Source organism: Miniopterus schreibersii (assembly GCF_964146895.1).
Source record: "Miniopterus schreibersii genome assembly, chromosome: 20".
Classification (NCBI taxonomy): Eukaryota; Metazoa; Chordata; class Mammalia; order Chiroptera; family Miniopteridae; genus Miniopterus; species Miniopterus schreibersii.
This window is the reverse complement of record NC_138122.1, coordinates 27267186-27280420: the sequence shown is the minus strand read 5'-3', so window position 1 is coordinate 27280420 and position 13235 is coordinate 27267186. Positions and strand designations below refer to the sequence as shown.

The window sequence follows — 13235 nt, the reverse complement described above, 5'->3', positions numbered from 1 at the left end:
CAAGCAAATGAAATCAAATCGCTCTGCAGGAAAAAATAAGTAACAGAGTCTCCAGATCTGCAGCCAGCCCACCTGGCGCTCCGCGCTCCCTAATGGAAGGGAAGGGTTACAGTTGATCCTGCCTCAGAGGCTGTTCCCGCGTCTCGCTACAATGTGTCGGGATCTCCCTTATTTTCACCTTCGGTGCCTTAAGTATAAGGCTGCGTGTGAAACGAGGGATGTACATTGTTGCATTCACGCGGACACCGCCCCTCCCCCTCCTGTCCCTCCCCCCTTCTCTCCTCTCCCCCCTCTTTCTTCCCCCTTCTCCGAAAAGGAGTCCACTCCATCTGTGCCTTGGGTGGGAGGTGTCTGCTATTAAACGGAGACAATGGCTATTTTAATTCCATTTACTCTGCAGCAGGGCCTAATGTGGTCACTTAGGGTTAGCATCAAGATCTCTAATCTCATTGATTTCCCCTGGTATTGGGTGGAATATTATAGCTGGGACCTTTTAAGGAAGATGTTGAAAAATGAATGCAGGAGTCATTTAATCTGCTTAGCTTGTTCAGTAATAGCCAATCAATACAGTGCATTATGGGCTGTAGAAATGCCGTAGACTTTGTTTCCTGACAGACGACCCTTGTAGGTTAATCGGGGGACAACAGGTTGTTTTCTTAAAATGTCACTTTTGTCGGTTGTCCTCGTGACGTCACCACCGTGGTGATGAAAGAGGAACAAAGAAAGTGGACTGAGAGCTGAACCGGCGCGAGGGGCTTGGCCAAGCGCAGAGGGTCCACACTCCGCGTCTAAACCATCGGCGAGTCCTGTCGCCCCTGCCTCTGACCTACGTCCACATTGTGGCCACTTCCTGTCACCTGCACCTGCTCCCACCATTGGTTATGGCAACGCCCCCCGTCTGGCCCTTCCGCCCCTCGGCCCCTACCCCTACCTTGCCTCCGTATCATAGCCACAGTGATCGTTTTAAACATCTCAGCTTTGTGAACGACCTTACAGTCTAGAGATCAACAAATGCCGGCAGGGGAAGCATGTGATGTCCATGAGGCTTAAGGGCTGGGTGGGGACTGCGGCCAAGCAGTGAGTTCTGGCCCCACCTAAAGGGCACAGCTCTGCTGCTTGTTACAATATGGCGACGGACTTGCAGATTTCTCACATCTTGCAACGTGTGAAAGAAAAACCTAGAGTCAAGATTTTCATGTGAAATCTGTTTTATAAATATTGGCATTAAGACCTAATTACGATTTTAAATAACAGCATGCAGAGTCAAAGACAACAGGCTTTGGAGCCAGAATCGGCTCCTGGGCCTTCAGTTGGCAACATCTGCTGTGGGCAGCAGGAGGGTTTTTTAAAATAGAAGCAACCGGTGGGGGTGACATTCTGCCACCATCTACCAGGAGTCCTAAGCACCCAGTTTGGGGAATGGCAGTTTCCTCTTGAAAGTCGAGGACCAGTGGCCCCAAGGTCTCTCCTCTTAACCACAGGTGTCTTTGGCCCAGTGAAGGCAATTTTGAGATTTAATAAATAGAATTTTTTTAAAAATATGCTTTTATTAATTTTAGAGAGAGGAAGGGAAAGGGAAAGAGAGAGAAACATCGATCGGCTGCCTCCTGCACGCCCCCTACTGGGGATGAGCCCGCAACCTGGGCCTGGGCCCTGACCGGGAATCGAACCTGTGGCCTCTTGGTTCCTGGGATGACTCTCAGCCGCTGAGCCACACCAGCGGGCTGGGCAATAAAGAGAAATTTTAAAACAAGGATCTGAAACTGGCTCTTCCTCCTTCCACAAGCCAGAACCTGAACCCAGGGAAACAGAATTTTACTCCCCAGTTAAAAAGGGCCCTTTCCCGTCAGGCCTCTGAGGTGCCAAATGGGGACGGAGCCCTGCAGGCGACCGTGTTCTGTCCTGATGTCCCAGGTCACTCATTCCCGATCCTCGCTGCGTGGTGTCCGGCGTCCGGGGATCTCGGGGGAGAAAGGGTCCTACCGCTTGCTCCAGGAGGGAGCTTTCTGGGCAGGGCCGGGTGGACGGCACGTTCATTATAGTCACTCCAATTAAAGAATAAAATAAGCTGTGCTCGCTCAGAGACAAAGTCTGCTGGCAAACGAAATGAAAAACAGGAACAAACAGGGTGATGTGTGAATTTTTGCCGTTGGTGCTGTGTCAGAGAAAAGTTTTGTTTATTTCTGGCCTGGTTCGAGAGGACCTCCTGTGGTCAGGGTCTCCGCCCCCCCCCCCCAGTTCTTGTCATATTGCGTCCTTTATAGTCTGAGTCTGTGCTCTTTGTTGATGATGGAATAAAGTGGGGGACTCTTAGGAGACCCCTCCCTCCCACACCCAGGGCCCTAAATCTAAATACATGGGCACCATCCTTCAGGTGTCTCACTGTATCTTTTTTTTTTTTTTTTAATTTAAAAAATTTTTCCCATTGATTTTTAGAGAGAGTGGAAGGGAGAGAGAGCGAGAGAGACACATTGACTGGTTGCCTCCTGCACGCACCCTGACCAGGGCTGGGGATCGAACCTGCAACCCGGCTACATGCCCTTGACCTGGAATCGAACCTGAGACCCTTTGGTGCACCGGCCGATGCTCCAACCACTGAGCCACGCCGGCCAGGGTGGAACGTTCCCTGTGTTCTTGATTACGAGCCCTTAATGGCCCACCTGTCGCTTACTTTGGGGGTGGGATAGGAGCTTAGACCCCTGGCTGTCAAGTTCGAATCCCAGTTACCCCGGGAGCTTTGCGGGAGACGCAGCAAAGAAACACGCCGCGGAGGCTCCGTTAAAAAAGACTCGCTCCCATCAACCCGGCGTGTCCCTGTCAGGGTGAAATGAACTTGTCACCCAGGGGCTTCCCGTTTAATCAAAAGTTGTAAGTGCTGGCGTTTTCTGTTATAGGCAAACACTCCACTGAAGAGCCCGGGGCTCTCAGATAAGCTCTTTCTGGTGGAATAAATCATTTACTGAATCATCTCAAAGCCTCTCAGCCCTGCGTGTTTACATTGCTTCAGAAGGGCTTTCCTTACGGGAACACGGATGTTTCTGAGGCTCCCAGAAACGTGTCCTAAGTGGATAAATGTCCGGTGGCCAAAATACACAATTAGGTTTCCCCGACATCTGTCATTCACGGGGAACCAGACCTTCTACAGGGACCTGCCGAGAAATGAATTATTTTTTTATTGTGTTAAACAATCACAGTGTGTCTCCAGTCTTGTTACAGGCTGGACTGTTGCTTTAGTCTAGGAAATGTGTTTTGTTTTTGTTTTTGTAATTATTGAACTCACTGGATGTGGCCATTTTTAATTTCTTTGAAAAAAATTTTTTTAGGCCACATCTTGAGCACGTAGGCAGCTCCGGGTGGGTTTCTCAGGGGCACGGCCAGATTGTCGTTTCCGAAAATAGCCCTGTTAATAATACACTAGCTGGTGTGCGCTGAGCACGGACGTGGAAGAACTCAGGTGATTCCACAGCTGTGTGAGGTGCGTGCTGTGAGCACCCTCATTTTACAGATGAAGGACACGGGAGCGAGGGAGACCCGGGGAATTTCCCGACGTGGCCCAGCTGGCCCGGGGGCAGCCAGCCCGGCGCCACCCTGGTGGTGACGAGCCGATCGGGGCAGCCTGGCCTAGAAACTGTCTTTGTAACCGCCCACTTCTCGGCCTTTTTCACCCTTAAAATGGTAGAAAGTGAGTTAATTACTGGCCGCTTGTGCCCTGTTCTGGTAAAAGGACAATTTCATAGGAAACGAAATGCAGAGCCTTGTGTGTGTCAGGGGCACGGTGGGTCTTCTAATTAATATTCATCCTCAGAGATGCACAGAAAGGAAATTACTTTTTCCCCCTAATTAGTAGCTTTTTAATAAATCAGTATCCGTTCTGCTGCGAGGCCAGCTTTCTGGAGGGAAAGGGCACCCGTCTGGAACCAGGCGCAGCCACTTTCTGTCTCGTGGGCCCAGTGGCTCCGGTCTCCCGGCCTCGGTTTTCCTACCTGCTTCGTGGGGACAGTAGCACCCTTGTCCCGGTACCACGGTGAGCACCCAATAAAAGAGCCAATCAAAAGTACCCGTCGCTCCGGAAAATAACCCCACAATAAATATTACTTTTCTCCATCCCTCCCTCACTTTTCCGGTAAAACAGTTTAATACGTAGACCGATTTCCAAAGAAGCCAGCAAGCAGAGGCCAGGAACCGTATCAGAAAGAAGGAAGTGAGGACAACCAGCCTGAGTTATTTTTTATTTTTTATTTCCTTGGGCCAGGAATAAAACCTCCACAGCATCAGGGTGCATCAGAAACTCACATCCTCCTCAGTGTCATCAAGTCCCCCGGGGACTCCCCTCTCGCACCCAGTCCAGGGACACGGCGGCTGAATCCGTCCCAGCGTCTGGGTGGAAATGCAGGCCTGGGGCATCGGCAGAGCCCATTCCCCCGCCACCGTCATTGCCTCGTCGTGAGCACGCGACCCAGCTGGGGCCCCTGACCGCCCAGCCTCAGATTTCTTCTTTAAATGTTTTTATTGATTTTTAGGGAGAGAGGAAGGGAGAAGGAGAGAGAGAGAAACATCGATGAGAGAGAGTCGTGGATCGGCTGCCTCCTGCGCGCCCCCTGCTGGGGGCCGAGGGCACAACGCGGGCATGAGCCCTGACGGGGAATTGAACCGGCAACCTCCTGGTTCCTGGGTCGACGCTCCACCGCTGAGCTGCCCCGGCCAGCCGGGCACTTGGAATTGTCATTGGTCATCGTCAACGTTGTAAAGTGGCTCCCGTGGAATCAGAATCCGGAAACCCGGACGGGTGTGCTTGGTTTACCACCGACGCTCAGACGTTTCCTACCTGGTAACCTCCCCTCTGAAAAGCCTGCAGGAGTCTTTGCACGTGGACTTGTCTGTCCACGATCCGCCTCCAGACTCCAGGGGACCTCAGGGACCTCGGGGACGGAGGTGGCAGGGGGTGGCCATCTCTGTCGCTGTTACTTGTCTTGCCCTGTCTCCTGGCCTCGCCTCTTCTCTGTCTTTCATTGTTTCAGGAAATAGGGTCTATGGGTGAAATCACTCAAAATGACTTTGCCGTCAGAAAATGGGGAAGGAGTTGTTTGCAGGGTTTTGTTTTTGTTTTTTTTAAAGCTGTTTAATCCCTGAGCTAATTAAACATTAATATAAACAATTTAAAAAATATGAGATGGGACACTCCGCTAGGTTTCATGTAAAGCGAGTTAATGAAGTCTTCTTGCTGTGGACGGACGCGTGCGGCGGGCTGTGGGGATGGACGGGCGGCTCAGGCATCGCTGGGCCGGAAATTAAAAATAAAACCAAGTGCTCTACGCCCAAACTGCATCTCAGGGTCTGAAGAAGTGCTTCAGATGCGGGGACAGATTCCCCTGACATCTCTGAGAGCAACGTGAGTGGTTTAGAGGCAGATTGAGAACAAGTTGTGTAAAGGGAATGAGTTGTTTCTGTCCCCGGATCAGTGTGCGGTGGGGGGAGGGCCGGCCCTCTCAACGCCCTTTATGGACACGGATCCCAAAGAATAACCTGTGCGTTTCCCTGGAGCTCACATTTTCTCACTGAAGGACTATGTGATAAGCCCCCCAAATTTGTCCAGCTCCACGCTTGTTCCTGGGGACACTGTCTGGGTCATTGTCACAACGTTCACACCGGTGGCCTTTCCCCTGAGCTGTGCCCTCCACCATTCACGCCGCCCAGGTAGACACATCACCACGAAGTCCCTACCTTGGGGCCACCTAAGCAATGATGTCCACGGATCGTGCATGGCCTCCGTGGCTGAATTACACTGTTTCCATGTTCATTAGAGAGATGCAGGGCTAGTTACAATGTAAAAGCACATTTTGCTGGTGCCACTGGGACTGACCACGCATGGGGCCACTGTTGCTCTGCCGTGGAAGATCACATTTTAATGTGGAGATGTGAACAGAACAGGGCTGGCCCTCGAGCCCCTCCTTGAGGGTCCCGTTGCTTGGGGCTGAAGGAGCGGACCGCTGGGCTTGAGCTCTGTCTCTGCCACCTGGGTGGCTTCAGGCAAGCCCCTCACCCATGCTGGATGGCACCTGGCCTGTGGGGTGGCCGGGAGCAGGGAGTTCACTCACCTCCCTAGAGCGTGGTGGGCAGTGCGTGGGACTGAGTGAAATTACTAAAGAGAGCGTTTGTTGGGGAAACAAACTCAACTGCATCTTGGAACAGACTGGGCATCATTTTTGTCATTTTGTTTAAAAAAAAAAAAGGAAGTAGCACTAGCTTTAGGTCAACTGGGAGCATTTTTAAGCAATAAACGTTCAGGCCAGATACCAGGCAAGAAGACAAACAGGCCATTAGCGGGAGAAAGGTCAGACACGACTTCTCTTTGAACGATGTTCCCGGTGACCCCTGTTGCTTTCCCGGATGAAGTCAGAGGCCCCAAAGCCATGGCCCTCGGAATATGTAATTAGCTGCACAATTAAATGTGGTGTCCTCAAGTCGTGGAGTCAGATTCCAACAGGGAAGTCGACAGAGCGGTGGTGTCAGGATTAATGCCTAACGACCCATTACTCTGGTGCTTGGCTGTGGCATTTTCTAGAATGAATGACAAGCTGGTGTGATGACAGTTGAAGATCATTGTTCAGAGCAGTGCCAAGATATATGTTTTTATTGATTTCAGAGAGGAAGGGAGAGAGCTGGAGAGAGAGAAACATCAATGTTGAGGGAGAGTCATTGATCGGCTGCCTCCTGCACGTGACCTCCTGGTTCATAGGTTGACGGTCAGCCACTGAGCCACGCAGGCCAGGCCATATATATATATATATATATATATATATATATATATATATATATATATATTTTAATCCTCAACTGAGGATATTTTTTTCCGTTGATTTTTAAAGAGAGTGGAAGGGAGGGAGGGAGGGAGAGAAACATTGATTGGTTGCTTCCCGCACCTGCCCTGACCAGGGCTGGGGAATCAAACCTGCAACCCAGGTGGATGCCCTTGACTGGCAATCAGACCTGAGACCCTTCGCTGTGTGGGCCGATGCTCTAACCACTGAGCAACACCGGCCAGGGCGAGAAAGGCCTATTTTTTAGGTTGAACCATTTCAAATCGCTGTGCGGGTTGGCGAGATCGACTCATATACCTGCAGTTTCAAAGGGTTGGGCACAGCACCAGCCCCGCTTGCTGAAGGGGGGCTCACCCCTCCCTGGGTGTGATCAGGCCGTTGCACTGACAGATAGATGCCTGAGAGCTCAGGCTGAATCCACGCGTCCAGCTGGCTTTCCGACCGGACGCTGACCGGGATGCAGCGTGGCTCCCTGGGCTATGAGGCCTGGGCGGGCCTTCCACGCCCTCTGGTCAGTGTTGTCATTGCACCCACCAGCCCACTGGACACAGATCAGGTCAGCGACTTGCTTGCATCTCCTGAGCTCTGTGCCCCAGAGCCAGGGCCAGGACCCCTTTGCTCTCTGCTCACACACAGTTGCCCAGAGGCCTCCGGACCCAGGTAGGCGTTGTCCATGGGAAAACACGCCCCCGTGGGCTTCTGAGGCAGGTGGGCACAATGAGCCTGGGCTTGGGCTGCTTTTCGTGCAGAATCGCCAGAGATAATTGTGCAGCTACTGTTGAGAGGGGCCTGCGCCCGATGCGTGGAGTGCTGCCTGGAAATTACCAGCCCTGGGAACACTGGAAAGTCAGTGTTCCCAGAGCTGGTAATTTCCATTTCTAAAGCCCGTTAAATTGGTTTCTGAATTATGTAATTTCTGCGCCTGTGTTTTTCTAACAGAAATATAAGGCATGCTGTAAAAATAACGCTTGGGACTTTTTTTTTTTTTTTTAAACCTCGAGGGAGGGATATGTTCAGTGAGGAACAAAAGCAGCCTTTCCTCTTGTAAGCAAGTGCCTGACTTCGGCGCTGACTGGGGGCCTCCGCTTCAAAGAGGCGTCTGCGGCCTGGAAGGAGCGCCCCGCGGGGGCAGGTGCAGAGCCGGCCGCCGCCCGCCGCGGCGCTTTCGTTTTATGTCACTGACTGTGGGGGGCACGTGTTCCCTTCCTGTGCTTTAAAGTCCCTCTTAGGTTGTAAAGTCACCAAGAGTGAGCCCCAAACCCTGGGCTCGCACCCTCGAACCCCAAGAAAAACAGACCCCAGGCCCGTGTGCTGCGAGGCCTGTAAATAATAAACTTTTTCGCTGAAGGGCGTCTTGCAATCAGAATAATAACCACGAAGGTCGGTCCGTTGTCACGGGGTGTAGGAAGGGGAGGGGCTGGGGGACGCTCACCTGCTCAGGTGAGCGCCCCGGGCAGTTCTAGCCGGTAGCGTCCCTACCGACGGGCCGAGCCTGCGCAGAACAGCGCCGCGCCACCGCACGACATTACGACACGACCACATGGGACATTACAGCGTGACATCATGATGACATTGCAATATTACGACATCACTACATTACGACGTCGCAACATTGCGACTTACAGCTTTACGGCACATGTTATAGACGTCACAACATTACGACATCACTGATTACGACATCGCGGCCTTACGACATGACTACGTCGTGACGTTACAATATTACGACAGGAGCACATTACGACGTGCCAGCATTACGACGTCACTGCATTACGGCAGGATGTAAAGTGACGTTTCCCCGGCCCCTCCGGCGCTGGGCGTAGGAATGTTTCAGCTCTGCCCTAACCTCCCGGAAGCGCCGTCTTACATCCAGTGCGTTGTGCGAACGCGGTGACGTGGTGCGTGACTGTGTGAAGCGAGCTGCCCGCCGCAAGGCCTTTGCGTGAGACGTGCGTCCCGGCGCTGAGCCTGCGGCGGGTGTGGGGGTTCCGCGTGGGGGCGGTGACCCGCAGCTAGGGTCGGGGTTCCGCGTGGGGGCGGTGACCCGCAGCTAGCGTCGGGGTTCCGCGTGGGGGCGGTGGCCCGCAGCTAGCGTCGGGGTTCCGCGGGGGGGCGGTGACCCGCAGCTAGGGTCGGGGTTCCGCGTGGGGGCGGTGGCCCGCAGCTAGCGTCGGGGTTCCGCGTGGGGGCGGTGACCCGCAGCTAGGGTCGGGGTTCCGCGGGGGGGCGGTGGCCCGCGCTAGCATCGGGGTTCCGCGGGGGGGCGGTGGCCCGCGCTAGCGTCGGGTACGGCCGTCGGGGCTGGCGGCCGCCCGGGTCTGACCCCCCTCCGTTCCTCCGCAGTGACCGAGGGCCGCGGCCTCCTGGAGAGCATCCAGCGCTTCTCGCTGCTGCCCACCTACCTGCCCGTGACCTACCGCGTGCACGACGCCGACGCGTCCTTCTTCCTGAAGGAGGCCGACCAGGACGTCATGCGCAACTCCAGCCTGCAGTCGCGCGTGGAGTCCTTTCTCATCCACAGGGCGCGGCGGACGCCCGTGCTCAGCGCCAGCTACGGGCCCTTCTCCGCGCGGCAGGCGGTGCCCCCGGACCTGCTGCTGCCCGCGGGCGCCCCGGGCGCGGCCTCGGCGGGCTGGAGGCTGAAGGCGCACGTCCTGCGGGACAGGATCTTCGCGGGCCGGCCGGCCGTGCAGGTGCTGTTCCACGCCGTGGGCCGCGACTGGGCCGAGCGCCCGGGCGAGCGGCTGCCCTGCCTGCGCGTGTTCGCCTTCAGGGAGACGCGGGAGGTGCGCGGCGGCTGCCGGCTGCGGGGCGCGCTGGGGCTGTGCGTGGCCGAGCTGCGGCTGCCGCCGGGCTGGTTCGGCGCCCCCGCGGTGGTGGCGGGGCGCAGGCGGGCGGCGGCCCCGGCCGAGGGCAGCGCCGTGGAGCTTTACTACACCGTGCACCCCGGGGACGGGCGCGGGGACTGCGCCCCGGCGGCGGCCGGCGGCGACGCGGACGAGTCGGGGCCGCCCCTGCAGAGGATCGGGAGCGTGTTCCTGCACCCGGCGCAGGGCCGCGGCCCGCAGCCGCTGCGGGAGCTGCGGCTGGACCACAACGTGGCCGTCCACTACCTGCCCCGCGCCGCGCGGCCGGGCGCCGTGCTCACCTTCCCGGTGACCGTCTCCAGAAACTGCTCGGAGGACCAGTTCACCTTGAGGTGAGTGAGCTCGGGATCCCCACCTGTGCGGGCTCAGAGGCCAGGTGTGGCTCTGACGCGCCTCCCCGTGGACGGGCAGAGCTGCGGCCAACCGGCTCCCTGTTTTCCTGGCAAAATGCAGGTCACTTGGACCTGTCCGGGTTGTGCATTTGGAGGCAGAGCTGTTCTGATCCATCCATTGCCTGGGTTGTCGCAGAACAGCCAGGGGACCCCATGAGAGGCCTTCTGGGCAGCTTGGGTGCCTGCCCTTGGCCAGTGTCAGGAAGGCGAACGTGGCCCAGCTGGGTCCCCTTGACAGTTGGGGCTAAATGGCTGACCGGTGAGCTGAGCCTCCAGCGGGTCATGTGGGGCAGACGCTTGGCTCTGCCCCTCAGCGTCCGCTCCAAGCCTGTGGGCTCGGAGTCTGGGGTGGTACCAGCCCCAGCGACAGTTTTCTCTCACTCTGGAAACAGCGCTGGGCGTGCATTTTGTAAAAGAGCGTAAGGTGTGACGAACCTCCTATCTCATTTGTGGAGGATCTTGTAGGAGAACATGCCAGAGACCAGGCATTGACGAGAAGCGTCTTTTAGAGAAAACACGGGTTCGTTTGCTGTTTGGAACGTGTAACGTGAGAGACGCCGCTTGCCTCGCCTTAATTAGATTTTCATTCAATCGTTTTTGTTTTGAACCCAGCCGAGCTTGATTACAGCGGCCATCTGGCCTGAGTGCTGTGGGTCGCCAAGCACGTCCTAACGTGGTCTGAGGGGCCACGTCATAAAATGTGTGTCCTGACCCGTGGAAATAGGGGTGCCGTGGAACATGACACGTTTTCAATGCGGGTTTAAGAGTTCACCCGGTAATGATCGGTTCTCTCATCCCTCTCGGTCTGGGGGTAGTGTTTTTCTTTTTTTTTTGTTTGTTAGGGGTTGGGTGAGTTTAAGAAAGAATCACTGTTTTGCTCCTCTGTCTTACAGGCAGCAGTTTGTTATTGTGACCGAGTGCTAGGGATTGTCTTTGCATCTTAACCTAACAGTTGAACTTGGTTCAGCCTTGGAAATAAATAGCTTTGTATCCGATGACCGTTTGCTGCCCGCTAAACACGTCCTGATAGTCCCGAGGGCGGCTCTGTCATTGGCCGACGGTGACAAGCCAGGAGATGTCGAATGTGCTGGGCCCCATCGTCCAAGGGGTCCAGATCTTTGCAAACTCAGGAACCCACACAGCTGAGGCTTCTAGATGTGGTCACTCTGTTTATAAGTCAGCTCGGGACATTTTGGACAAACAGCAAAACGGTGTTTGTTCAGAGCCGGTTTAGAAATTTGTTAAAGAGAAGAGTCAGCTTCCAGTGGAGCCCGTAGCGGATGTTTCTCGAGTGTCGCCTGCTCTGTCGCTCGCACCGGCCGCGCCTGCTGCGAGCCCTGCAGCCCCTCGCTGCACAGGCGTCTGTGTGTGAGAGCAGCTGGCGGGAACCCCGCATCCGCAGTGCGGTCAGCCTCTGGTCTGAAGCCTCATAATTAGAAAGTAATAAAACCGTGTACATCTTTCCTAATGAAGTCAATTCGACACTAACTGAGCATCGCTTCCAAGTGCCTGGCGTTGGTGTGGGTCTGCTCTCCGGCCATCTGCTGGAAACGACCCTGAAGGTCAGCCCGTTCCATCTCCTCTGAAACTGTGACCGGTGGTTCTGGACTCACTGTGTTGACGGTGTCAGCACTGCCCGGAGGTGGCTCCTGTTCCGTAGGCCAGGTGCCCGCGCGGCATCTATCGTCGCTTGAGGACGGCCGAGGCAGAGGGGGACCCTGTGAGGGGCCGGCACCGGGAGGGAGGCCTGCAGACCAGGCGGGCTGTGCTGGTTCTCACAGGTGACACCTCGGGGAACAGAGGCACTAGCTTCCAGCCTGGGGCTCAGTTTTGGGTGCCTCACACACGCACCCTGACTGGGGCCAGGGACCAAACCTGCAACTCAGGCCCACGCCCCTGACTGGGAAGCGACCCCGCGACCCCGCGACCCCGCGGGCTGACACTCTGACCACTGAGCCGCAGCGGCCGGGCTCAGCTCCATGTCTTGGCCTCGGTGCTGCCTGGCCCCTCTCTCTGCCCCGGGCCTGACGTCCTTCATTCCCGGTCTTCCCGGGCGGGCTCTCTCGGCCCCTGGTTCTAGCTTCTCCAGGGAGACGTGTCACCTCCCTCTGACCTGGGAGCACTAAGAGGCGCCCTCAGCACTAGTTTGACCTCAGCCTGGGCTTGAGCCCCAGCAGTTACCCTCCGTGGGACCTCGGGCATGTCACTGCTAAAGTGAGAAATTTTAACCCCTAACTCACGGTTTTGTTCTAGAAAGTCACGAACCACTGAGGGCGGTGGGAGGGGGACAGGAACGTGCGTGTGAGAATCGTAGCAGTGGCACCGCAGGCCCGTTGCTTCCTCTACAGCGGGCACGTCTTAGGGGAGACGGTTTCTTTTTTTTCTTCTTTTTTAATATTTTTTTATTAACTTAGGTGGGAACTCGGCTCCCAGAGTTATTGCTTAACTGCTTTTGGCTGCGTATTTTTAGGTTTTAGAGGCAAAAGCTTTCAAAGCCGCTGTTTTGCCTCTCATGCCCCCGAGCGCGTTAGTGGTTCCTGGGCAATAAGAGAAGGAGAGAAGATGAGAGTGGGCGGTCAGGCAGGCTGGTCACCCGGAGATGGATGGGAGGCGACATGGGCCCTGACGGCGCGGGCGCGGGCTGGTGGAAGGGCTCTCCCGCCATCCATCACCCGCTCACCAGCACCGGATGTCATCCTGACGCTCCCGCATCCCCAGAGAGCTGGGAAATGAACCCGATCGGGGAGGGCTCGGGCCGGCCCCTGGACCTCACCGGGGACTCGTGCTGCTGGGGAGATACCCGCCCCAGAGCCCCTTTCCCCGCAGAGTTCAGGCCTCTCCACGTCCCTGTTTATGCCCAGGAGACGGGATAAAAGATGTAACGAGCTCCTCACAGGGTGAGTTTCGCGGGTCACATTCCCCAGCTGGCCTCCGGCGTTTGCCAAAACTCACGTCATTGCGTTTAAATTCTTTCCTGACTCAGGCACAAAGATAAGGCTTGGAAACGTTCTGACTTTTGAAAACGTCACTCTGAGCAACCTGGAGGCTGTTGTTGGTTGGACCTGGGCAGAGACGTGCCCGATGTGTTTTAGGAGGATGGTTCTGGCTTCTGTGTGGAGAACAGACTGGAAGGGGCAAGATCAGAGACAGGAGAGAGGAGC

General features: G+C 55.8%; 1 protein-coding gene across 1 annotated transcript in view; it reads left to right on the top strand.

Annotated features, from left to right (window-relative positions):
- Positions 1-13235, top strand: part of TMEM132D (transmembrane protein 132D) — a gene marked incomplete at both ends in the record, with an annotated part of 85525 nt that overhangs the window by 23865 nt on the left and 48425 nt on the right. Inside the window, one exon of the mRNA XM_081122785.1 lies at positions 9159-10014. Coding sequence (XP_080978911.1) covers positions 9159-10014 — 856 coding nt within the window. The remainder of the gene's footprint in view (positions 1-9158; positions 10015-13235) is intronic.